The sequence below is a fragment of the Erinaceus europaeus genome, chromosome 6 (assembly GCF_950295315.1).
Source record: "Erinaceus europaeus chromosome 6, mEriEur2.1, whole genome shotgun sequence".
Classification (NCBI taxonomy): domain Eukaryota; kingdom Metazoa; phylum Chordata; class Mammalia; order Eulipotyphla; family Erinaceidae; genus Erinaceus; species Erinaceus europaeus.
Window position 1 is genome coordinate 9156545 of NC_080167.1, and position 24788 is coordinate 9181332.

Consider the following 24788-nt stretch of genomic DNA (forward strand, 5'->3'; position numbering starts at 1 on the left):
AGGCCATCGAAATTATCATCTCTATTAGCTACAAACGATCCGTTCTTTCATTCTCAGAGAAAACAGGCTTTAGAGCACTACTACCCAGTTCTGTCAGTCCTGAGTTTCTCTCACACACAAAGAGTTCTGTTTGTCCCAATGAGACAATGTGTTGCCAGAAGCTAGGCTGTGAGTGTGTGCCAGGGGAAGGAAGGCACTGACTCTGATTTCCCTGTCTCTGTGTCTGTCAACAGATTCTCCATGTTAGCCCCCCTCTTTGGACGGAGCAGAGACTACAGGAAAAGTAGGCCAAGTATATTTAATATTTTACACCAAACAAGTTATTTGCTTAAGATGGCTTGGCCAGCATCATGTCTGGCACTAAAACCCAGCCCGACGGTTCCAGTAGGAATTAAACACCAGTTTTAATGGGTGCTGGGTTCCAATGCCTACTAATGCACTGAGGGTTACCAGCCAGCTTCTTCACATAAAGGCAAGAGTGAGTGAGTGAGTGAGTGAGCACGCGCCCACGTGTATGTATGGAAGGATTACGGTGGGGGAGCCGGCCACAGCTGCTTAATTTTTGAAAAGCTTGTTTTTTTCCTTAATAGGGAGGAGGGTTGCGGTTACTTACCATCCTCATAAGCCGCCACCGCCAGCGAGCTGTTTATCCTCACAAAGGAGACATATGGCTGCATTCCAGGCTCGTCCTCCTCATACTCTGATTCCAGGAAGGGGGCTATGTAGTCCCAGGTGCGGGTGTCCCACACCCTCACATCCCCTGATGTATATCTGGAAAAGAAAGACACACTTGGTTCCAAAAGAGGACTGAAGAGCAGGGCTGTGGAGGAGGAAATGGAGAGAGCCTTAAAACCACAAAGGAGGGGTCTGGGAGATGGCTCAGAGGGTGCAGTGCATGCCTTACCATGCGTGAGGCCCTGGGCTCAAGGCCCAACACCACAACACATGGGACCTCTCTCCATCTTGCTCTGTCTTTTTCTCTTTCCCTTTATCCCACCAACAAAAATCAATAAAATAACAACTGGAGGGAGTGGGGTGGTAGCACAGCGGGTTAAGTGCACGTAGTGCAAAGGACAAGGACCAGCCCAAGGATCCCATTTTGAGGCCGCTTCACAGGCGGTGAAGCTGGTCTGCAGGTGTCTATCTTTCTCTCCCCCTCTGTCTTCCCCTCCTCTCTCCATTTCTCTCTGTCCTATCTAACAACAATGACATCAACAGCAACAGTAATAACTACAACAATAAAAAATAACAAGGGCAACAAAAAGGAAAAGAAACAACTGGAGCAGGGAGGTGGTTCAGCAGGATCCTGCACAAGCAAGGCCATAGGTCCGCTCCTTGGCACCACACAAAGAAAAGTAAGTGAAATCACTCCTGCAGTACTGTTTAGACAAATAACTCCAACAAGACAAAATGCCGGCCAGGTGACAGAAGGCTGTGAACTCTCATCTCTCAATAGAAGGCAACAATTTCAAGTGAGAAAACTCTAAGAAGAAACTGGGCATCAAGATCTCCCTGACTTGGGGCTGGGTGGTGGCATACCTGGTTGAGCGCACGTGTTACACTGTGCAAGGACCCGGGTTTGAGGCCCCAGTTCCCACCTGCAGGAGGAAAGCTTCTTGAGTGAAGCAGGGCTGCAGGTGTCTCTCTGTCTCTCTTCCTCTCTATCACCCCCTTCCCTCTTAATTCTGGCTGTCTCTATCCAATAAATATATAAAGACAATTAAAAAAAAACGTTTAAAAAGATCTTCCTGACTCCCCTTTTGCACTATGAGAACCAAACTGCCACCTTCCGTTCTCTACTAAAGGAATCACTGGCAGCAATCGGTACAAACAGCACTAGTTCTGCACAAATAGCCGAGAGAGAGAAAGAGATGGAGATGCTAAGGACGAATGGTCCTACAGGCACGTGCTTTCTAATGCCTCACCCATGCATCAGATCTGACTGATTAAAGTCCCTGGAGACTAACTGATTTGCTGAAACAATCAAATCTTGCCTTGAGCGGCCAGACAATGCCGCCTCCTCATGAAGAGCTCTTGCCCAAATGCGTGGTGCTCTTCGGTTTTGCACACTTAGAAAATAGAGCACTCACTCTCCCCATACTGCTGCCACTCCAACAAATGACTGTCCATCAAAGCCAGGGGAGGGCCAGGGCTGCTAAGACACGGGGCCCAGGGAGAATGGGATGGCAGATGACAAGGGGGTTCACTGCCTGCCACAGAGGTACTGACACTGAGTTCCTCACATCCACCACACTGGGACTGCTTCAATCTCAGGGCATGTGAGAACTGCCACCAGGAGTCTCACAGTGTGCCCATAAAAGCACAAAGACGGATAATTTTTAAGGGGCTTCACAGATTTCTCAAAGGCTCAGCCACAGCCACTTCAGGGTTTCCTTGATGCCAAAAATGTAAACATAGGAACAAGGTAACCCTGAAACTTATTACTGAAGTCTATGACATGATTCACTAGGAAATAGTCACACAGACCATTTTCTCATGTGAAGCCCCTTAACAAAGTAAAGAAAAGCCTCCATGTTTAGGAGCGTTCATTCATCCACTGTAGTGGGTCCCCCCTCAGACTATACGCGGAGAGTAGACACACATGCTCTGTAATTCAGAGGTCACTCTGTCATGAATTCCCAGGCTGGAGAATCTGATTCTCCCCACAGAGCACCAACCAGGGAGAGCCTGCGTGGGTTGCAAAGAGCCAAACGGGAGGGCCGCACGCTCTGAAACTGGACTGGGCCTCTGTCTGCCCACGATCCTCCAGCAAACGGAAGATCTCACTCCACGAGGGTGGCTATGGGTATCGCCACAGCCAAAGACCGCCGCTGGCTCCCGGACCCCCAAAGCAGAGTCTGGACCACCCTCCTTAGCTAGAAGCCCTTGGCAGGGGTACTCATGCCACTACACCCGATTACCAGGCCTGTGTGACACCCCAAAAAAATCACTCAGGCTGCTCCCCAGAACATGTGTACCATTTCTAGAATGGGTCAGATTCTTAACAGTGAGAGTCTCTGTGAAAGGGGGTAGACTCCGGGGACTAGACTAGACTCAAGACGGGGAGGGGAAAACAGCTTTTGTCCCCTTTGTTGCCCTTGTTGCTTTTTTTTTTTTTATCGTTGTTGTGGTTATTATTGTTGTTGTTACTGATGCCCTTGTTGGACAGGGCAGAGAGAAATAGAGAGAGGGGAAGAGAAAGATAAGACACCTGCAGACCTACTTCACCGCCTGTGCAGAGACCCCCCCCTGCAGGTGGGGAGTCGGGAGCTCGAACCAGGATCCTTAACGCCAGTCCTTGCACTTTGTACCATGTGTGCTTAACTCGCTGTGCTTATTTTTAAGCACGAAAAAGAAAGAAAAGATCAAGGAGGGGGGTTAGGAATCAGAACTGTAGAATCTTGAGAAAAGCACAGATCAGGAAATGGATTTCTTCCTGGCGGTCTTGGTCATTCTGGTTTCGCTGCCAAATATCACACGCCACCAGTACTACTCCTGTGGCCCCTTTCAGGGGCCATGGTGGGGAACAGGGGGGGAGAGATTCAGGGTCTGAGGCCCTCTAGTCTGCCCCCTTTATTCAGTTTCAAGGCAAAGCAAGAGAAAGCAGTGAAGCCCAAACTTGAACAACTGCTGAAACTTGTGTAAGTTGAAAACTGCAAGAGGAAGGAGACAGGGACCTCACAGAGAAGATTCCTGACCTGCCTGTTCTGCCACAAAGCTGTCCCATTCACGTCTAAAATTAAACACATGCTCTTCTCAAAGGACCTCAGCTTGAGTTGGGGAGATGATATCGAATCAGCACACCAGACTTGCGTGCCTAAGGCCCCAGAGGGCCCAGGTTCAATCCCTGACGCTGTTATATGCCACTCCCACATCCCCCATGCCTGCAATAAACATTAACGAGGACTGAGAAACAGCTTATCCAGTAGAACGCACACTTTACCACGTCAGGACCCAGATTCAAGGTCCCTGGCACCACACAGGAGGAAGCCTGTGCATAGGGCATCTTCACAAGTGATGGAGTACTGCTGTGATGGCTCCCTCCCTGTTTCTATTTGCTGCTGAAAAGAAAGAGACTGAGACTATTGGGGGGTGGGGGTGGGGGTGGGGGTGGGGTGGAACTAAGCAGGTAGCACTAAAGATACCAGCAGCAATGACTTCAGTTCACCACTAAACCAGCAGCTGGACTCCCCCCTGTGGTCACAGCACCTGGGCCAGGGCACTGCTGGTCGGCACCAATGGCTCCTCGTCTGGTCTTCCCTCCTTCTCTAGCCAGTCTGGGTGCCACAAGCTTCGAAGTGACATTCAGGTGGCCACACCCACTCTGTCCTCCTTCCCAGAGCTGGTCTACGTCCCTCCACACCTCACGGCGCAGCCACCCTACTCAGTCTCTCCATCTTCAGGCATCCCTGCGAGAACCCTCCAGACAGGTGACTGCACGGGCCTTTCTCCAGGAAGCCCCTCCACACCCTCCACCGCCAGGCCGTGTGTCAGACCAGCAACCACACAGCAGCCTGGACTTTCTCCAGTGACGGGGTGCGGGTGGGGAGACACCTCGCTTTTCTTCCCTACAAACTCACAGGCTCTTTCTTTCTCCAGTATGATACCCAGGGAGTGAACTCAGGGCACTGTACGCGTGTAATACTATCACCAAGAAGCCTTCTCCAGGCCAGTGTTTTTATTCTTTTATTTCAGAGGAGGAGGAGGGGAGAGACCGCAGCACTGCTCCATCATCTAGGGCTGTTTCATGTAGTGTTGGGGTTCAAAGTCGGGGTCTCCCATGGTATAGAGTGGACTTCCCCCTTGGTGCCCAAACCACATACCTCTAAGGTCAGGGCTGGGTCCTGCTCCCTTCCGTGGCTCCAGGGACTAGAATCCAGCCAGACAAGAATTGCACTGGGGGAGCCAGGCTGTAGCGCAGCGGGTTAAGCACACATGGTGCAAAGCGAAAGGACCGGAGTAAGGATCCCGGTTCAAGCCCCTGGCTCCCCACTCCTCCCAAGCAGGGGAGTCGCTTCACAGGCGGTAAAGCAGGTCTGCTGGTGTCTGTCTTTCTCTCCTCCTCTCTGTCTTCCCCTCCTCTCTCCATTTCTCTCTGTCCTGTCCAACAACGACGACATCAATAATAACTACAACAATAAAGCAACAAATACAACAAAAGGGAATAAATAAATAAATATAAAAATTTTAAATTAAAAAAAAAAAGAATTGCACTGGACACCCAGGAAGCCCTTTGGAAATAGACTGCACAGCATGTCGACGAGAGCTTGAACTGCTGAGCTCGTCACCCACCTCATTCTCTGCTCTCCCTGCAGAAGCTGGGTCTCAACAACCTGCCTCGCTGGCTCCAAGCACGCTTTCCTCTCACTGTTGGCGCAGTCGACCCACCTTCCCTCCCGGGGGGCCCGGCACAGGAGCGCTCCACCTCAAGCTGCACACGAAAACTGGGGCGTCTCTTCTTAAACTCCTGCTGCCACTGACTCTCAGGGTGGAGCAGGCATCCGTGTATCCTGTGTGAGAACCACCGAGCCCAGGCCCACCAAACCCTCCAGGGCAGGTGCGGTTCTTCCTCCTACAAGAAGCCTTGTCTGTCCAGCCACCCTGTCCCGTATCCAAAGAAGTGCTTTTGCTACAGTGCATTTTGTTTTGACTTGACTGTCCTGGAGGAAGTCAGATCTCAACACCATGGCCTCCATTCCAGCGCTTCACACAGCTATGAAGCTTGTGAGTGGCCCCTTAAAGGGGTGTCCACAAGTCACACCCCACAGGCTCGAGAGGTGCCTCCTTTATCTCCAGGGCTACTGGTTAGAGAAACACCAGGAACCCAGACTTTGACAGGCATGAGACTTTTTGCATTTATTTCCAAACTGATTAAAACAAATTTCCATAGAACGTAAGCTAAGCCTTCATGAATAAGGAGCGTGAGGATAACACAGTGCTTGATGCAAAATGACCCAGGAGGCAAAATACAAGAGATCATGTCTCTTTTATGATGGGAACAGAGAAAAAGAAAAGAAGAACAAGCAAACAAACAAAAAAAATGCCCTGTTTCAGCAGGTGCTGCATGAGAACTCAGCAGTGGTAGCAGTGGGGACCGGACTTGGTGCTAAAGATACAGACCTTTTGAAAAACATTTTATAAATTTATTTAGTGGACAGAGACAGAAAGAAATTGAGAGGAGAGAGGGAGAGATAAAGACAGACACCTGCAGCATTGCTTCACCACTTGTGAAGCTTCCACTGCAGGTGGGGAAGAACACAGACATTTTCACGCGGTGAAATTCTGGTTGGGACAGACAGACGTAGGACAGAGCCTCTGTGTGATCTAAAAGTGCTAACGACATTGGCCGGGAGAAGCAAGGACAGAGAGGGAGGCAAAAAGGCGGATTTTCCTCCAGAGCTCCAGATGTCTTTATCACTGCCTAATGACAATTACACTCAACCAATTAAGACACCACTTTGACAGCGGCATTGTCAGTCAGTCTTTGGACCCCAATGTTGATGGCTCTCTAATTAGTGTCTGTGCGAAGTACAACTGCAACTAATGTACCAGCTGATGTAAAAGCACAAAAGAAAACCTGAAGCAGCAGCCTTTCTCCACAGCAGCAAGGCTGGCCCGGCCCAGCGCACGGCGCGGACCAGTGAGACTGTATGCTTTCCCAGTCGCTCTCTTTTGTTGCTTGGCAAGGTTAAGTTTACCTCCAAATAAATAGGTCAGAGACCACAGCTGACTTTTTGTTTAAAATAATGGGAATACAGACGCTCTACAGCTCGGCACGCCAGAGCAACTGCCAATTTAAAATGATTTACCACCAAAGAGCTTTTATTAACCAGCCCGCTTTCAGGAAGCAGACTGCTTACGGAGTAAGAGACCTGAAGAAAAGAAGGGAAGCAAAGTCACGCAGCTGAAACCGCCTTTAACCTTTCTCCTCAGCAATGCCGAGACTGGGGTGCAGGGGTCCATTCACCCCCGGGTGTCACTGCCCCAACAGGCTCAGCCTACAGGGAAGTCACATAGGTCCCAAGAATGTTGGGAGGCACAGCTGGGGTCCCCTTTGCTTTTCTCAATCTGCAGCTTCACCAACAAGCTACGCTGCCTCCTCAGCCAGCAGTATATTTAGACAAACACGGCTTTTGAGAAGCCTTCCTGCTGAAGTGCAATGCAAGGGATTCACTGTTGGCACCTCTGTGACTCAGGCTTGCAGGACAGCGGCCCCAGCCCTGACCCATCAACTCTACCACTGTGTCTCACCTAGCAGCCGGGAACAACGGTGACAGAAAGAGCTTAGTGTGCGGGCAGGGAGCGTGGGGTTGGCAATATGGGACTCCTGGCTCCCCCACCTGCATCCAGGTGATGTGGAGGACACACAGGGTGGTTGGGAAAGCTTCCGTCTCCACAGGGACTCAGGCAACGCCCCGCCAGCCACCCTGCCCCTCAAGCCACAACTGTAGCCAGAAGGAGGAGCCCTGTTATCAAGGCCTCCAGGCCAGGAACACTTGTGTGTCAGATCCACTTATTCTGCAGTGGAGATACAGAGCCTTGCGCTGAGGACTCTGCAGCAGCGCTCTGGGACACAGCAGTGAACCTGCTGGCTTACACCTGGGAGCGGAGTGGAGCCTGCAAAGCAGACAGGCAGAGGGCTTCAAAACCCACATTTCAAGAAACACCGATGCACTGACAGGCAGAGGTTTTAAGAACTCTCTCCACGTGCTCTGTACTTTTCTTAGTGACACAAAGATTACAAATCAATGGAATCAAGAGTATTTACTGTTTTCTAGGAGGCATGACTGTTGTATTAGGCGATTAACAAAATGAACTCCAGCCCGCAGCACAGCCGCTCTGTGGAAATGCACTCCCACAAACATCAAGGGCAGCTTAAGACGCATCAATTGAAAAATAATGAACATCTTAATGGACCTTATGAGATACATGCACTGCACACTTAAAACTCCTTTCCATCCATCTTGGTTAATCACAATCGATAGAGCCAGAGTCACTGGTGATTATGCAGAGTTACTGTGGCTGTGGCCCTTCTCATTATTCCTTGGAGAACTAGAGATGGGTAAATGCAGCCATGAGTTCACCAGCACTGATGGAGATTCGGGGGCTCCTTCATTAGGGTCGTAATGAATGTAATGTGCTCCTCCAGCCTCCTATCAATATCTTACCTCAGACTTATTTACCAGAAGAGCATGGATACCTCACAGCAGAAAATAAATAAATAAGTTTCAGAGTATTTTTAAACAGCGGTCCCTAACGGGTAATGATCGAATTCCTTATGGGAAATGGTCCAATGTCATAATAAGCAGCAGCACAAAATCTATACAAAGCAAAGTTGAAAGGAAAACTGTCAAGAGAAAGAGGTTTTGTTCTTTTAAAGAGACAGAAAACATGTCTCTCATAGTCGTACATATGGAGTGATATTTACCTCAGAAAATCTCTACCCGCAACCAGCATCCACAAAGCATCTTTTGTCTCCAGAGACTCAAAGCCATCACCTCAAAGGTACTAGCATCTTTAACACATCACATGAAATCTAGGTGGATATTACAAACAACTCTTCAGTTCCTAACGGAAAATATTTTAAAATTCAGGGTAAATATGTACATTATCTTAGACGGAACCCACACTTCGGCGTGGTACATGACAGTCAGTACAAAGTCAAATTTTTAATTACTGGGAAAGCTAGAGGGAAAGACTGCCAAAAGCCAACTCTTTCTTCTTCTTCTCCTTCCTTCCTCCTCCTCCTCCTCCTCCTCCTCCCCCCCCCCCCTCCTTCTTCTTCTTTGGACAGCACTAATGTTAGAACTGGAGGCATCTTAGCCAGTGATTTAGGGCACAAACTTTTCTAATATGTTATTTTTTAACTAGTGATTTCATAATGACCTACCACATTTTTTAGATTTTGCATCATTTATACAGGCGACACTCCTTCCTGCCCAGCCACACTCTTGTCAACAGGGGCAGACAGGTGGCTGCAAGCATGAGTGCTGGGGAGTGTAGACGGCTTCAGGGTTTGCATCCTGGGTCTGGGTCTACTCCAGTTATTAGATGCAGGACCAATAGCAAGTTCATATATGTGCATATATACATGTAATGTATGTATATGTGTATATATTTTTTCACTATTTTTAATGAGAGAGATATAGACAGACATACGGATAGGAACTAAAGCACTGCTTATTTCTGGCTTATCATGGTGCTGGGAATTGAACCTGGGCCCTCAGAGCCTCAAGCATCAAAGTTTTTGTATGCTGTCTCCTCAGACCTAACGGTTCCCTAGCCTTCCTTTCCTCGCCTAAAAACTGGACCAAATATTCCAGATGCTACCATGATGCCAACCCTGACTTCCCTGGGCAGATGACCCCACCGATGTGTCCTGGAACCCCGCCTCCCAAGACCCCTGCCCCACTAGGGAAAGAGAGAGACAGGCTGGGAGTATGGATCGACCCGTCAATGCCCATGTTCATTGGGGAAGCAATTACAGAAGCCAGACCTTCCACCCTTCTGCACCCTATACTGATCCTGGGTCCATGCTCCCAGAGGGATAAAGAATAGGGAAGCTATCAAGGGAGGGGACTGGTTACGAAGTTCTGGGGGTGGGAACTGTATGGAAATGTACCACACTTGCCCTATAGTCTTGTCAATATTTCTATTTTACAAATAAAAATTATTTTTTAAAAATGGACCAATACCACCCAGTTTAAAAGACTATATGAAGGCTAGGTGAGAGCACATTAGTCAGTGGTCCAACAATGCTGCCTAGCAAACTAGCCCATACCGAAGGTTCCCAGCAAGCCCAGGGCTGAGACTGTTGCTGTAAGTGGCAAATCTGCACCACCTGCACTGATGCGGGCCAGTGTCTTCTGCTCTGTGCGATGCTCCCTCTCCTGGAATCACCCTGCTATCCAGGCCACATGTTCTTTTCACAGTGATAGAAAAAGCACTATGGAAAATTCTCAGTTGTACATTTTAAACCATTGCTCTTATCGTGCTTACTAAGTAAAGCAAATCACACAGGTAAGTCCAAATTCAAGGTGTGGGGGAAATACTTGGCCTCCATGCAGCTGAGGGCAGAATGAGCACGGGAGCACATAGGGGCGCCTGTGGAGCCTAGGCCGTGCAAGGTCAAGGTCACGGCAGATCACTATTGTCGTATGCTTTACATTGGTTTGTTCTAGCCCTCCCCCGCCAAGAGAATTGGATGAGTCCTGTTAATTTCGTGGGCCTGCTTGGCCCCGCCCCAAGGAACCCGGAGAGAGAGTTCCTGAGTTCTGGAGTTCGAGAGTTTCAGAGTTACAGAGTAAGAGAAAGTTCCACAGTGGAAGAGTTGAAGAGGGCCAGAGTTGTCTCCTCGTCTCTGTTACCCGCCCATGAAGCTACCTGCCCGGCAAGAGCCTCCGAAAATTTAACAACACACTATCACTGTGGACTGTTTTTATTTTCTAATGTTCTCTCAACCAATTGTTCTTGTGCTATTTGAAGCAAACTAGAAAGTCTCTATTGCTAAAATATAGCACCATTTCCCCCAGCTGCCTGATACTATAATGTCATGTTCTCTCCCTGGAACTATTCTCTCTTCCTTAGGGTACTCCTGTCCAAAGAAGTATTCTGAAGACAGAGGCCACACAAGCAATCATTAATCCTTCAGGAAAAAAGCCCACAGGAGGGCGAGAGAAAAGGTATGATTTAATCAAATCCAGCTGTGTCTCTGGTATGAGACGGATTCTGAATTCAGCAAATCAGAGAACTCTGGTAAGGAATTGAAGGGAGAACTGGAGGGGCATTCAGCCTCTGGTGCATGGTGGAGGGGCAGAACCTAAGCTGGAGGTGAGAGGGCTCTGCAGATGCCTAGCATGGGGAGAAGAGAAATTACAGCAGAAAAGACATGCTGGCACGGTCACTGCTCCTTCCTGAAAAGGTGGGGACTGTACTCCCAGCTGAGGGAGCAAAACATTTAGGTGTGCTGGGAGGGAGGTGCCTGATAGATGCTGTTCGACTACAAAGAGGGGAACCCTGGCCCTCTCAAGTGAACAGAAAAGTGTGCTTTTGTATGCAAAACTCAGGCTTCAGGCTTCACAGTCTTAACAAACAGTGAGAAGTGAACTGATTGCAAAACATCATCTCACTCCTGCGCAGCAAGTAAGAGCTTCTGGTGAGCTAGCAGCTATGGTGAGTGGAAGTGGCACGAGGCCTGGCCTTCTGCAAGTTCCCTCTACCTGAGCACACACTCCTTCACTAGGTGGCAGGACAGCAAACACGCTTCTGGCAAATCCTACCTAGAGCTCTGGCTCAGGTTTTTACAAAATGTGACCTTTCTGCACTCATGATGTCATCTGTTTTCAAGGCTCTCAACTTGCAGAGTGCAAATGGGGAGAAAGAGGACCAGCTACGCTTCAGAAAGCAGGATGGGGAGGCTGTCATATCCCCATCTCTTCTATTCTCTTTCTTCAGTGATAAACATATAATTTGAAAAGCATTTTCAAGCTCTCAAGGCTGTCACTGCCAAGGAAACAAAAGAAAGAAACAAAAAGCATGCTTCCTAATCACTTATTATCAACAAACTTTCTAGCTATCTCTTCTTCTAAAATCCAAGGAAAGAAAACACTGAACCTTGTCACATTTCAGAAGTGTGACCAGCAAGAGGCTGAGATCAGAGAGACTGGGTCTAGACTGGTGACTTCAGAACACAAATCTTAACTCATTAAAGAAATGGGAGATTGTGGTCCAGGAGTTGGCGCAGTGGATAAAGCATTGGACCCTCAAGCATGAGGTCCCAAGTTCAATCCCCAGCAGCACATGTACCAGAGTGAACATGCTTGGTTATTTCTCTCTCTCCTGCTAGCTTTCTCATTAATAAGTAAAATATTTTAAAAGAAAGAAAGAAAGAAAGAAAGAAAGGAAGGAAGGAAGGAAGAAAGAAGAGAAATGGGAGATTTCAGCTCGAAAAAAATCAAAGTAAAGGTTTTGTTTATAACATTAAAAGGGGGCAAAATCTTCAAACTCCACCTATAAATTTTGCACAACATTACATAATAACAAAACAGAAAAGTAGTGTTCAACACTGGGGAATGAATAAGAGAAATGGGATATAATTATATCCATGGAATTTTTGCACCAAATCCAAGAAGGTATTTAAGAACATGGGAAGGGAAAAAAAAAAAAGCCGTATCCATTTAGGGAGAGAAATAAAGGCCAAATTGTAATGTAAGCTATGATTATACAATATTACATAAAAATGGGTGTCAACAAACTACACAGCACAACCCAAGGAAGGGTGGTATGAAGTGTGACGGGACTGAAATGGTTTCCTTGATTCTACCTTCTAAGAGTTTTGGAAAAACTCTGTTGCTTTGCCTTTTAACAGAAAAGATTCATGGCGCAAAATAAAAACTAAAATGATCCTGTTAAGAGACAAGGTATTGGCAAACAGAGGTGGAAGATCTGTCCAGCTCTGAAGGAACACCACAGAAATGTGACAGCCAGACAGCGCACACATGCAAGTAGTCCCTGCGCCTCAATGACCTCCTTGAAAATAAATGTTTTGAAACACAAACCTCTAACATGCCTTCCAGACTTAAACCTGCATGAGTCCAGAGTCTGGGCAAACCCTCAGGTGACAGAGCATGTGTTTTATGCTTCTGGCTGGAGGGAAATCGTGAGGATGTGGTTGAGCTTGGCAGGGCTTGACTTGAGGGGACATCCATCCTGTCAGTCTCTCTCTCTACTGAGAGGTCAAGCGAAGAGGGACACAACCCCCCAAGGTTTGCCTTGTCTTATCAGACTCCCTGCCTCACAAAGCACCCTGCATTCCCGATACTATGGCCTGCTCCCATATTATCTACATAATCACTGTTTTGCCTGAAAGATCCCCACCCATTCCATTCCTTTGATCTATCTTCTTTCTACCCTCAAGGCCCTCCCTGCCTGCAGGGTATTATTAATCCTACCAGTTAAAACCCTTGCAACAGTTGCTAAGGAAGTTCCAACCTTTCCCAGCTCCTTTTGCCTTTCTCCACCGCTTTCCAAACCATGTTAAGCCATTTCCGTTTCCGACTTGCCACTTCCGGGTCTGACTCTTAAAAGCATTGGCTCTCTGATCAGTAAAGAATCGAATCACCTCACCACCAGCAGCTCTGTTCCTGGGTCATCTCTCTTGCGTCACTGAGTTGAGTAGCAGCCCACGCTGGTCGCAATCTCTCCAGCCCAAAGAGTATGTACCTGAAAAGAGGCACCCCCACGCTAGCCCGGCATCTGGTGCCCAACAAGGACTTGAGACACTGGACTTGATACCAGACACCTCATGACAGCACCACTGGATGGTAGAGCAGCATCTGATGTTTCCCTACTGTCTCCACCCCCCAGTCTCCGGCTCTGAAATTAACAGAATAAAAATGGGATTGGGGTCAGCAACACAGCTCACCTAGGCAGTGTGTCTACCTAGTCACATGCAGACCCAGGCTTGGGCCTAGCCCTTAACACAATGGAGGTAGCTTTTGGTACTGTGATATTTTTCCCTCTCTTCCTATCTGTTTCTGGAAAAAAGTCAGCTCAGAAAAGTAAAGACCCATTGATAACAAAAAGGAGGAGGAGGAGGAGGAAGACAGAGGAAAAAAGAGAGGAAGGGAGAAAGGAAGAAGTGGGGCAGAGAGAAGGTTCAGTGGTACTACATATGCACCCTGGAACCACATTAAAAAAATCTGCATGAGTCTATGTCAAAAAGAAATCAGACAAGGCAGAGATTTGTCCAGATCTCCACACAGCATGCAGCACTCAGGCAGATGGGATCTGTGTGTTAAACTGCAGGTGAAACAATCTCTAAGTGCTAGAAGGCACCTAATAAAGCACTGCACATCACCTCTAGTTGCAGAGGATGGTTACAAATTAACTGATAGAAAACTCAGGACTGTAGAGCTGAAAGTGATCAGCTCTGCTCAGCAAAGAGAAGATAGATGTTGGGTGGGGGGTAGTGGGAGTTGAGACAAGAGGGCTATGGACACCTGTGGGAGCAGAGAGGCCCGGATGTGGGCCTTACAGAATGGGGACAAGGCTTTTTGCAGGGCTGATACAAGTGATCTGGTATCCAACAGTAGTGGACAGTTAGGGAATCTGGTGAATGTACCAACATTACTGACTTGAATAATTTAAAAGGCTATGTTTTATGGCACACGAATCATAGCTCAGCTCTTAAAAAGACAGTCACAGGGAACTAAGCAGAACAGCCCAAACAACATGATTCCAAATCAGGAAGCTGGAAAGAGGGGCTGGGTGGTGGTGCACCCAGCTGAACAACATGCTACAATGCACAAAGGCCAGGGCTCCGCCTCCTGCTTCCCATCTACAGGGGGAAGTTTCACAAGTGGCGAAGCAGTGCTGCAGGTGCCTCTCTTTCTCCCTACCGCCTGCTCCTTTCTTTCTTTCTGTCTTCTCTAATAAAAAAGAAAAAGGAAAATAAAAGGCAGGTGTCTCTCTGTGTCTCTCCCTCTCAAATGATCTCTGTCCTGTCAAATAAAGGGGAAAGGACAGAAATGGCCACCAGAAGCAGTGGATTTGTAGTGTTGGCACCAAGCCCCAGCAATAACCCTGGTGGCAATAATTTTTTTAATTGAAAGAAAGCTGGACTTATCCTATGGTCTTGTTGATATTTTTTATTTTATATATAAATAAAAAAAGAAAGTTGGAAAGAAATGAGATTTTCCAGCAGTCTTTACTTTCAAGCAGTTACATGAAATGTACTTAATAGGCTTAAATGAAAACCTATCACACTAGGAGCTGGGCAGTAGTGCAGCGAGTTAAGCGCATGTGGCACGAAGTGCAAGGACCAGCGTAAGGATCCCAGTTCGAGCCCCCGGCTCCCCACCTGCAGGAGGGTCATTTCACAGGCGGTGAAGCAGGTCTGCAGGTGTCTATCTTTCTCTCCCCCTCTCTGTCTTCCCCTCCTCTCTCCATTTCTCTCTGTCCTATCCAACGATGACATCAATAACAACAATAAAACAAGAGCAACAAAAAGGAAAATAAATGAATATAAAAAATTTTAAAAATATCACATGCTTTAGCTCAGATCTGTAAAACTAAGCCTCTGAAAGGATTCCACTTCTATACAGAGAGAAAACAAGGAAAAGGCAAAATAAAAATAATAATAATAATAATAATAAAAGAAGAAATGCAAGTGCTGAAGACACGGTGAGGTCCCCGTCTCCCTAAGAAGCTCCTTGGAGATACATAACTGTAGAAAGCCTGGCGAATACAGCATTGATTGGGAATGAGGTAACCACAAACACACTGTCTCAAATGAAAAGGGATTCAAAACCTGACCCAGAAAACAAGCATCGTAACCACCAGATAAAATTTTAATGATAAACACAAGATGCTCTACATCCAAGCACGCCTGAAGCATCTGATGTGGGGCCATAAACGTAAGGTTCTCTCAGAGAGGAGATGTGAGGAGCCTCTCTCACCCACAGCTCAAATTTCAGCTTATTGATCCCCAGAACGCTGCCATCGCTTCACTCGGTGCCGGCATCGTCTGCAGTGCTGAGCAGACCCCGAGGGAGCAGAGAGGCAGGAAGGGAAGGGCTGGCATCTGCACTCCTGGCCAGCCTGCCTTCTGTGAGGTCTCTGTCCAGATAAGATGTTCATAACTGGCTTCTGAAACTGAAGTCTCCTCTCTCTTTCATTCTCTCTCTGACTGTGCTGGTCCAGGCCCATTCTGTGCTTGAGTGTCTTCTGACACTGGAAGAGGTCCCTATAAGAGTGGTATAGGAACCTTTTGCATCACCACAGGATCCCAGAGTCGGTGGGCAGAAAGGACCTAGAACCTCGTGAGCCCTCAGGCCCATACTTCAGCAGGAGGGTGGAAACCTAAAGCCACATAGACAACTGGACGGACAGACCCAGACTTCTAGTTCCACGACCTTTGTAAAAATAATAGTTGTATAGCGCTCTGAAGAAGGACAACGTTTGTAAGATCAAAGTTAAAGGTTTTCTTCCTGAGCGCATTTTGTTTCAAACAAAAACACTTCTTTCCTTTGGCATGTCAGGGTCTTATACCTTGCTCCCAGGGTTTCTTTTCCTTTTCCTTTCCCTTCCTTTTCAGACTGTAGACAGAAAGCATATGAGAAAGACGGAGAAACCACAGCACCGTGCCACCACCCGTGTAGCTTCCCCCAGGTGCCATGTGCTCTCACGTGCCATGTGCCAGCACTTGATCCTGAGGCTCTGTGCGTGGCACAGCATGCAACCTACTGAGTGAACTATCTCCCAGCCCCACAGCAAAAACATGTTCTCAGGGGGACCGCAAGCTGCAAGGTATTCAGACATTCTGGCTGCCTGGAACTTCAATTCAAGTGATGGCTTTCAAAGAAATAGTTCCTTTTTCTTTGAAAGAAAAAGGTTTGCTTACTACTCCAGGAACTTTTCCTCCAGGCAGGAACTCTTTTCCCTGCCTAGCTGGCTTGGAGGTGATTGATTTGTCAAGTACACACAATCTGAAACTGTAGTTCAAGGTATCTCATCTCTGCAGGGAATTGATCTTCACATCAAACACTACAGAGAAGTACAGTTAAAGTAAGAATTCATGGAAGCGGTTTTTGGAACAGAAGTCAAGAGTATTTACAGAAGCTCACATTAAATTTCTTGACCACAGAGACAAATAAAAGGCCATTTGAGGACAAGGCAAGTAGCACGTGCGTCCTGTGTGGCGGAGAAGGAAGAACGTTATGTGGCGCAGCCCTTCCTCATGATAGAGGCCTCTCGTAACACAGTAAGAATTGGCCCTGTTTGTGCCAATACTTGTTATTCTTGCTTGACTCATTTATGTCTTCGTAAAATACAAACTGCTTGCCTTAATGAAAATCTAACATAATGTGCCACAAGAGTGATTTAAAAGCTGGACAGGACATATTGAGACAAATGGGCTGCGGATCTGCTCTCCACAGCGCGCTCCTCACCCTGACCCCAGAGCTCTCAGGCATGGGAGTGGCGGCGAGTGGCAGATACTCTCCCTCTCAACAAGGGCAAGGGCTGGGGATGGAGGACACCCACTCTCCAGGGAGAAGGTCGCAGGGACTCAAGAGGCTGGTGTGGGAGAAGTGGAAGGCCTGAAGATGAAGAGAAGGAAGTGAACAATGGCTTTTGGCTTACCCGGCAATGACCACGCCGTCGTGAGAATGCACATCACACAGAACCGCATCAGGAACGTGTTCCAGCTCGCTCACGGCACCTTTGCGATTCTGCACAAGGAAAAGGGGGTGTGGTTTACACTCTTCCTGGAACCCCAGGAGATGGCACTTCACCGACTTCTACAGGGGATTTCTACTGCTGGGCTGACTCAGAGTAACTGGGATGTTAGGAAGGACAAAGATGGAGGCTGACAGGCCAGGCTGTTAAACATTCAGAGTGAACCATCTGCACGAAAGGCCCTGGAGCCAGAGGGCATGTGATGGCCCTTCTGAGAAAGTGTTTAATGATGTTTACCTGATATCAAGCCTTACATGTACTCTCAAAACAAAAAGGCATACACATACAAGATGGAAATCAGGATGGGGAAAGAAAGAGGACAGTATTTTTGATAGAGGGCAGAGATTCTTGGAAATGGCTTCAGGCTGGTCCTGAGGGTGGAGCTAGGTGCCTTAAAGGACGGAAGATGCACTTTCCACTAGCTGCCCTTTAGTGACTTTTTTTTTTTTTTTTTTTGCTTCCAGGGTTATTGCTGGGGCCACTACGAATCCACTGCTCCTAGAGGCTGTTTTTTCCCCTTTTGTTACCCTTGTTTTTGGGATTTTTTTATTGTTGTGGTTATTTTGTTGTTGTTGATATCATTGTTGCTGGATAGGACAGAGAGAGATGGAGAGAGAAGGGGAAGATAGGAGAGGGGGAGAGAAAGACAGACACCTGCAGACCTGCTTCACCTCTTGTGAAGTGACCCCCTTGCAGGTGGGGAGCCGGGGGCTTGACCTGGGATCCTTACATTGGTCTTTACACTTCACGCCATGTGTGCCAACCTGTTGCGCTACTGCACAGCCCCCCCCCCCTGTGACTTTTTAACTATTTGCGCCATGATGGTTATGACAGCTTAGAACTTGCCTGATTTTTAAATGAAGGCAATCTGGCAGAATATAAAGCACTTGCGTGTGAGATCTTGGGAGGGTGAGCAGTTTGGGCCCAAAGCAAACACAAGTAAAGGTTTCCAGAGTGCTAAGCAACCCATCATGGACTCTCCTGGACTAGCACAAGGACTAGAAATGATGTCAGGGCCAAGCAGAGTTCTTAGCACAGAGCAAGTGTCCCTTAAGTGGCAGCTGCTGTTGCTGTTTTATTGTTAGGAGAGAGGTGGTGTTATCCACTGCACTAAAACCAGCTCTTGTATGTACCCCAGACACAGTGCAAGATAAATTGCATGATGAGAACTCTGCATTCAGGGTCAAGGCTAAGGCTTGGGAACAAAGGTGGACACACCCAAGTGTAGTTTGAACCTGGAGCTCTGGAGCCTCAGGCATGAGAGTCTCTCTGCATAACCATCATGCTATCTTCCCAGTCTAGAGGGCTTCTTAGAAATTACTGACTTTAAACAAAATGGTATATAAGGAAAGCAGCGCCTTCGATAACATTGTTTTACTACAACATTGGTGAGAAAGGAAAGTATCCTGGTTGATACTGGGTGGAACAAAATCACTGGAGGTCTGGCAGTACCTATGTGTGAAGGACTGTGAGCTTCTCTGGCCAGCACTGAGCAGTGGACATGGGCCAAGTCCTGCCTGGGGAGGAGTTTGTGTGTCCTTAGTCATCTCTGTCACAGCCCTACCTTAGAGATGAGAAAGCAGAGGCCGAAAAGGTAAACGCTACTTGCTCTAACACTACCTTTCATGTTCATCAACTTTTGTATAAGTAACAGTTGTACAGCACTCTGAAGAAGGGCGTTCCTTAACTGTCAAACAGGGGTCTTCTTTCATGGCAAAAACACAGCAAGGATCCTATCCATTCAGTTAAGGCAAAATTGCACAATTGCCATAACTTAACTAGTCCTCATTGCGAAGGGTCAAGAAATGGGCTGAGGCAGCCAAAGAAGAGCCTGCCCCCCACCAGGCATTCTGCCTGCAGCTTGACTTCAGCCCCCTCAGTCAATGTTGTTTTCGATGGGTTATGTTGTTTTCGCCGGGCTGGCTTCACGGGCGGGTAACAGATGACCAGGGACTTATGGTTGAGCTGTAGGCAGTATCTCTTTATTCATGCAGGACGCAGCACAATCTAAGACGAGCTAAGTTAAACTCAAAGTACAGTACTCTAAAACTCACAATGCTGTCTTTATATATACTTCCCAAGTAGGGTGGAAACAGGATGTGACATAGAGAGGGTGGAGAGAAAAGTGACTGGTGAAAATCAGAGTGTGTCAAAGAGGGGGCAGATTAGGCAAGAATCCTATCACTGAACCACAAATGCCCTGGAGGGAGGGTGGAACTTGTTAACAGTGGTTATGTAAATAAAATAGTGTTAAGCAGGGGGGATTTAAACCAAATGAAACAGAAGGGGTCTCATGCATACCAACAATTCCCCCTTTCTTTTTAACTAATGGCCATTATGGGGTGAACAGAAACGTATATCGTACAGGCGTTTTCAAAAGAACTGGCATATAACATGGAAAACAAAATAGGCGAGCAGCAATAACCAGTGTGATGCCAAGTGGAGCTTTTCTTGCCTCAAAGGGCAAGGCCTAGCAGGCGAAAGGGCATTTCTTGCCTCTGGGAATGCTTCATGCCTCTGGGGGCATCTCTTGCCTCAAAGGGCATTTCTTGCCTCTGGGAATGCTTCATGCCTCTGGGGGCATCTCTTGCCTCAAAGGGCGTTTCCTGCCTCTGTGGGCATCTCTTGCCTCTTGGGGCGCTTCATGCCTCTGTGGGCATAACCTAATAAGGAGGGGGAGCTTTCTGCCTCTGGGACAGAGCCTGCAGGCGAGGGGACATGGTCTATAAAGTTTCAAGGCAACTGGCTGAAGTTAGTCTTTGAGAAACACAGCAGTGTGTACCAGTAAGTCCGATGGAGGTGTCAGTCCAAAGTAGCTGACCACAGAAGAAAATGCCAAGGGATGAAACGCTGTATGTCTGTCTCGATGGGGAATGTCGGCCACCTGAATTCTGCTTTTCTGTAGAGAGTGATCTTTGGAGTCTGTGAATCTGTTTCTTCAGGTAGTGCCAGGTCTCATCATTGGTTTCCGGGGGCGATGTCAGAGAACAGGGGTCCAAATGGATTTCCGGGAATTTCATTTGAGTAGATGCTTTTTCATGTGAATACTTGACAGCTGAAATTCACTTACTTGTCAAACAAAACTTGTAGCAGATTAGAAGTTTACTATAATTGATAACTCCATTATAATTGGAAGTCCTTTCTAGTATGATTTTAAGGTTTGTTTAAACAGTTTAAACTCAATAAAATATGGAAAGGTAAACAGAAGAACCACGGTTAAAAGCCTCAGGCATGAGAATAATTAACATAATCATTGCATTATCTGCCCCACCCATAACTCATACAGTTTTCAGGATTAAACGTTTCAGATTCATGTCAAGACATAAAAGAGAAATCAAAGGAGGAAAAAAATCAATTTTTTGGATTGTTTCTGGATGTCTCTAGAAATCATGGCTGTGTCCAGCATTTTTTTTTTAAGTCAATGTCAAACAAAAATTCAGTCATTCAAATCATTCTCTTATGAAACGCAACTTGAACCAGATTATCAAGATCTCACCATGTAGGATTAAGAATCCCCGGAGGGCGTCCTAGTCCAAAAAGCTCCTCAAAATTCCATTTAGGGTGCTTCTGACTGTTCTTGCTGGATTGCTTCAGGCACTCATTTTTAAAAGTGTCTTCCCATCGAAGAAAGAATCCAATCAGGAGAGTAGAACTAACCACGACGTGTCTCCATACTTGGGAACTGCCAGGGTACTTGAGAATGTTCTTCAAATTAGAGTAGTCCTTCTCCATGGGAAACATGCGAGAAGAAGTCCAGAAAGTCCCAGTGGAAATCCCCATGCATATCCCAAGGTCTACGATCACGGTCATAAAGAACCAAACTGTGGCCTGGAGCAAAATGTAGTCCTTTTCCTCAGGAAACATGGGAGAGGGAATCCAGAAAGTCCAAGGAGAAATCTCCGTGCATCTCCCAAGCTCTATGATCCCAGTCATAAGAAACCAAAGTTCCCGGTCAGGGAACCAAAATGTGGCCCAGAGTAAAATGTTCCAGAGACAGACTAACTGTCTCATGATGAAACAGTAGAGGCTTTGGCAAACCTCTTCATAAGTAGAAAGGCAACCCATGGTGGATGGGTAGCCAAGTTTACTTATCTGGACGATGGGTGGGTAGGGTCCCACGTTGATGCCGGTCCATGTTTCAGGGCTTATTTCAGTCCCTGTTCGGGCGCCATATGTTGTTTTCGATGGGTTATGTTGTTTTCGCCGGGCTGGCTTCACGGGCGGGTAACAGACGACCAGGGACTTATGGTTGAGCTGTAGGCAGTATCTCTTTATTCATGCAGGACGCAGCACAATCTAAGACGAGCTAAGTTAAACTCAAAGTACAGTACTCTAAAACTCACAATGCTGTCTTTATATATACTTCCCAAGTAGGGTGGAAACAGGATGTGACATAGAGAGGGTGGAGAGAAAAGTGACTGGTGAAAATCAGAGTGTGTCAAAGAGGGGGCAGATTAGGCAAGAATCCTATCACTGAACCACAAATGCCCTGGAGGGAGGGTGGAACTTGTTAACAGTGGTTATGTAAATAAAATAGTGTTAAGCAGGGGGGATTTAAACCAAATGAAACAGAAGGGGTCTCATGCATACCAACAAGTCAACAAACTTATATTGAGCATTTCTCAACACACGGCTTTCTGCTTGTTAGAGAAAACCACTAAGTAGGCATTCACTTCAGTCACGTATCACTTGCACACTACTTCTAAGTGCCAGATGCTCTGAACACTGTTGCTCCTGCCACCTCCAAGCAAACAAGCACGACATACTTGCCTCCCTCCCTCCCTTTCTCTGGAACCTAATGGGAAACGAACTCCGCTGCTGCTTCCTCTTCGTCTGACCTCCTTGAATTAGAGGCAGGGTGCACTACGTACTGCTGATTCTCATGTTCAAGAATTCACCTTCTGGACAGAAAGACTTGAGTTCATGCCTAACTCCCAAACTTTCCTTAAACCACAGCCCCTCTTGCCCTCTGGTCCCTCTCTTGTCTCAGTAACTTTCTTTGTCACATCCTCAGGTCTGCCTCACACAGACCTGCTCAGGCTCACAGGTATGGGACCCCCCTCACCTGACTTTATTACCTGGTCTGGAAACAGGCACTGGGGAGGCCAGGCCAGTATGAATTTACATACTGGTGGTGGTGTGTCCATAATCTAAGAAAAGGTACTTTTGCTAACTTCCCTTAGAGAAGTGGTTCTCAACCAGACGGCAGTCTGTGCCACCAGAAGACATAAAATGAAGGCATTCGGGACTGCCATGGCTGAGGAGGCTGAGGAGAGGAGAGAACACTGCTGTCATCTGGTGAGTAGAAGCCCAGGATGCTGTGTAACATCTGGAAACACACACCAGCTCTCACCAAAAAAAACTATCTTGTCCCAAATGCCACCAATGCAGGGGCTAAGAAGCCTGGCTAAGAGAAGCGCTGCTCTTATTAACTTTGCTGGCAATGGTGTGAAGTGGCCTAGATGAAGAGTCTGAGTCACAAATCGGGTTTCGAGGTGACTGGGGACAGACATGCACATTGGTACCATGTCACCATTGGTAATGAGCGAAAGTTAGTTCATCTCAAAGTCGATTAGAGCTGACCTTTGCAGGACAGCAAAGACCAGCACTCTGCCCCTTCCACACAAGTGAACATGGAATGGCCGCCACCACAGTGCTGTCTTGTCATGCCTCCAACAGCCTTATGTAACACTGCTCCTGACAGTTATTTCCTGCAGAAACACTTCACTGTGCAAGTTCTTAGCTGTGATCTAATATTTCTGTAGAGATTTTTCAAGTGATAAATGTTATGGAAGCACGCCAATAGGTTATGTGAGGGAGAGAAGACAGTACTTAGAGGTGTCTGCTAATCTCTCTTACGCTTACTAGCAGTGGTGTTTGCAGCTCCTTTTTGTTTTCGGGGGTGCTTTTGCCTCCTTTGTCCATCCAGAGAGTTAATGGAAGCAAAAAAAAAGGGGGGGGGGGCATCAAGCACGACTCCAATGACAACGACGTGGGGATATGATGCTACACCTTCCTCCCCTGGAATGCAGGGTGCCCCCAAGAGTGTGGTTGAAAGCGGAGGACAGGCACCTAATGGTGAGCAAGATGGGCAACAATCACCAACAGGCTGAGTGGCCGCTCTCTGTCTCCTCTCTGCTTTTGGCAGTTAACCTCAGGCTGTAATTGGCGGGACTCAGCATTTAATCCCGGGCTTGGATTCCCATGTCCTTGTGGGCTATTCTTCTACAGGTAATGATATTGGCCAAAGCCTACCTTCCAGTTGGTTCTTAACATGTGTTCTCTGGCTCGGCACTCTTGGAAGATGAGCTTCCAGCAAGAGTAATCAGAGATGCTGCTCTCGGGAAGGTGCCCTTCCTGCTGGCACAGCCTGTACCATAGCACTTCATCTTCGGCAATCACCTTCCATGTCTTGCTCACCTAGAACAGCACAAGTGACACAAATGTCAGATTCTGCAATTAGAGCAGCCCCTTGTCTTCCAAAAATCAATCAACACCTTTATTATTGCCCTGGGTTTATGGCAGTATAAAATGTCTCATTAACAAAACACTCTGAGGTGGAAAAAAATACATGCTAATGTTTCTAGTTTCATCTTTCAAGATTTTGAAATTGTCACGCTACCATTTAGCATCACATTTTAGACTACTTGGATAAATTATTATGTAACATGTTAGAGAAAAAGTCACAAATAAGAGGCAAAAGTATACACAATAACATGTTAACAGTTACACAATCATTTCCTTTTACCATGAGACACTTGAATTTTTACCTTAGAAAGCTGATGATGGGTGACCTCTGAAACCAGGGCTATGCTAAATATTCATAAAACAAAATTCTGACTCTATGATCATAGACACTAAACTTTATATTATTGCAAACGCTTAATATTTTAAACATACAGATTTTATAAAAATTCAAACAGAAGGCTCAAGCTGCTAATCAGCACGGTAAGGTCTGATACAGAGACAGCAGTGTCTTTTCTCGACTCGAGTTTCAAATCCCCACAGTATCCAGAGGGCAAGGCTGTTTTCACAGCTACATCCCAGGACAGTGTACAAAGCCGGGAAGACTAGAAACGGGGCAGTCTCTGCGAGCAAGGTGAGCGGATGATCCAGGAAGTCCGTGGGGCCCTGAGTGTACAATGCATGCCGGGAACGCAGGGTCAAGTGTAAGACACATGCTGCCCACCCAAAAGCTGTAACTTACTTCTAGTAAAGCAAGCATGGTGACCAGTGGCTACTGTAAGCCACGATCCTTAACACTCCCTTGGGACCACTTCAAGACCTCACACACACATAAAAGAAGTGAGAACATGAGATCAAGTAAGGGAGAGAACACAGACAGCACACACGTGTCACTGCACCAGGCTGCTTCTTGAAGTGCTCGCGGGGAGCTGGCTTATGGCATGACAGAGAAAGATCTCCTCCAAAAACCTGCTTCTCCATCAAAGCAACATACACTGCTGCCAAAGGCTGATAAAATCAACTTTTTCGGAGTTCTGGAAATAACCTAAAGGCTTGCAACACACAGCATTTATTCAAGAATGACT

General features: G+C 47.1%; 1 protein-coding gene across 2 annotated transcripts in view; it reads right to left on the reverse strand.

Annotated features, from left to right (window-relative positions):
• FBXW8 (F-box and WD repeat domain containing 8) overlaps positions 1-24788 on the reverse strand; it is a 118956-nt gene that overhangs the window by 62511 nt on the left and 31657 nt on the right. For both annotated transcript variants that reach the window (XM_060193025.1, XM_007529353.3), the window contains exons 3-5: positions 23494-23658; positions 17143-17231; positions 614-771 (exon numbers count right to left, since the gene is read on the reverse strand). In XM_060193025.1, coding sequence (XP_060049008.1) covers positions 614-771; positions 17143-17231; positions 23494-23658 — 412 coding nt within the window. The remainder of the gene's footprint in view (positions 1-613; positions 772-17142; positions 17232-23493; positions 23659-24788) is intronic.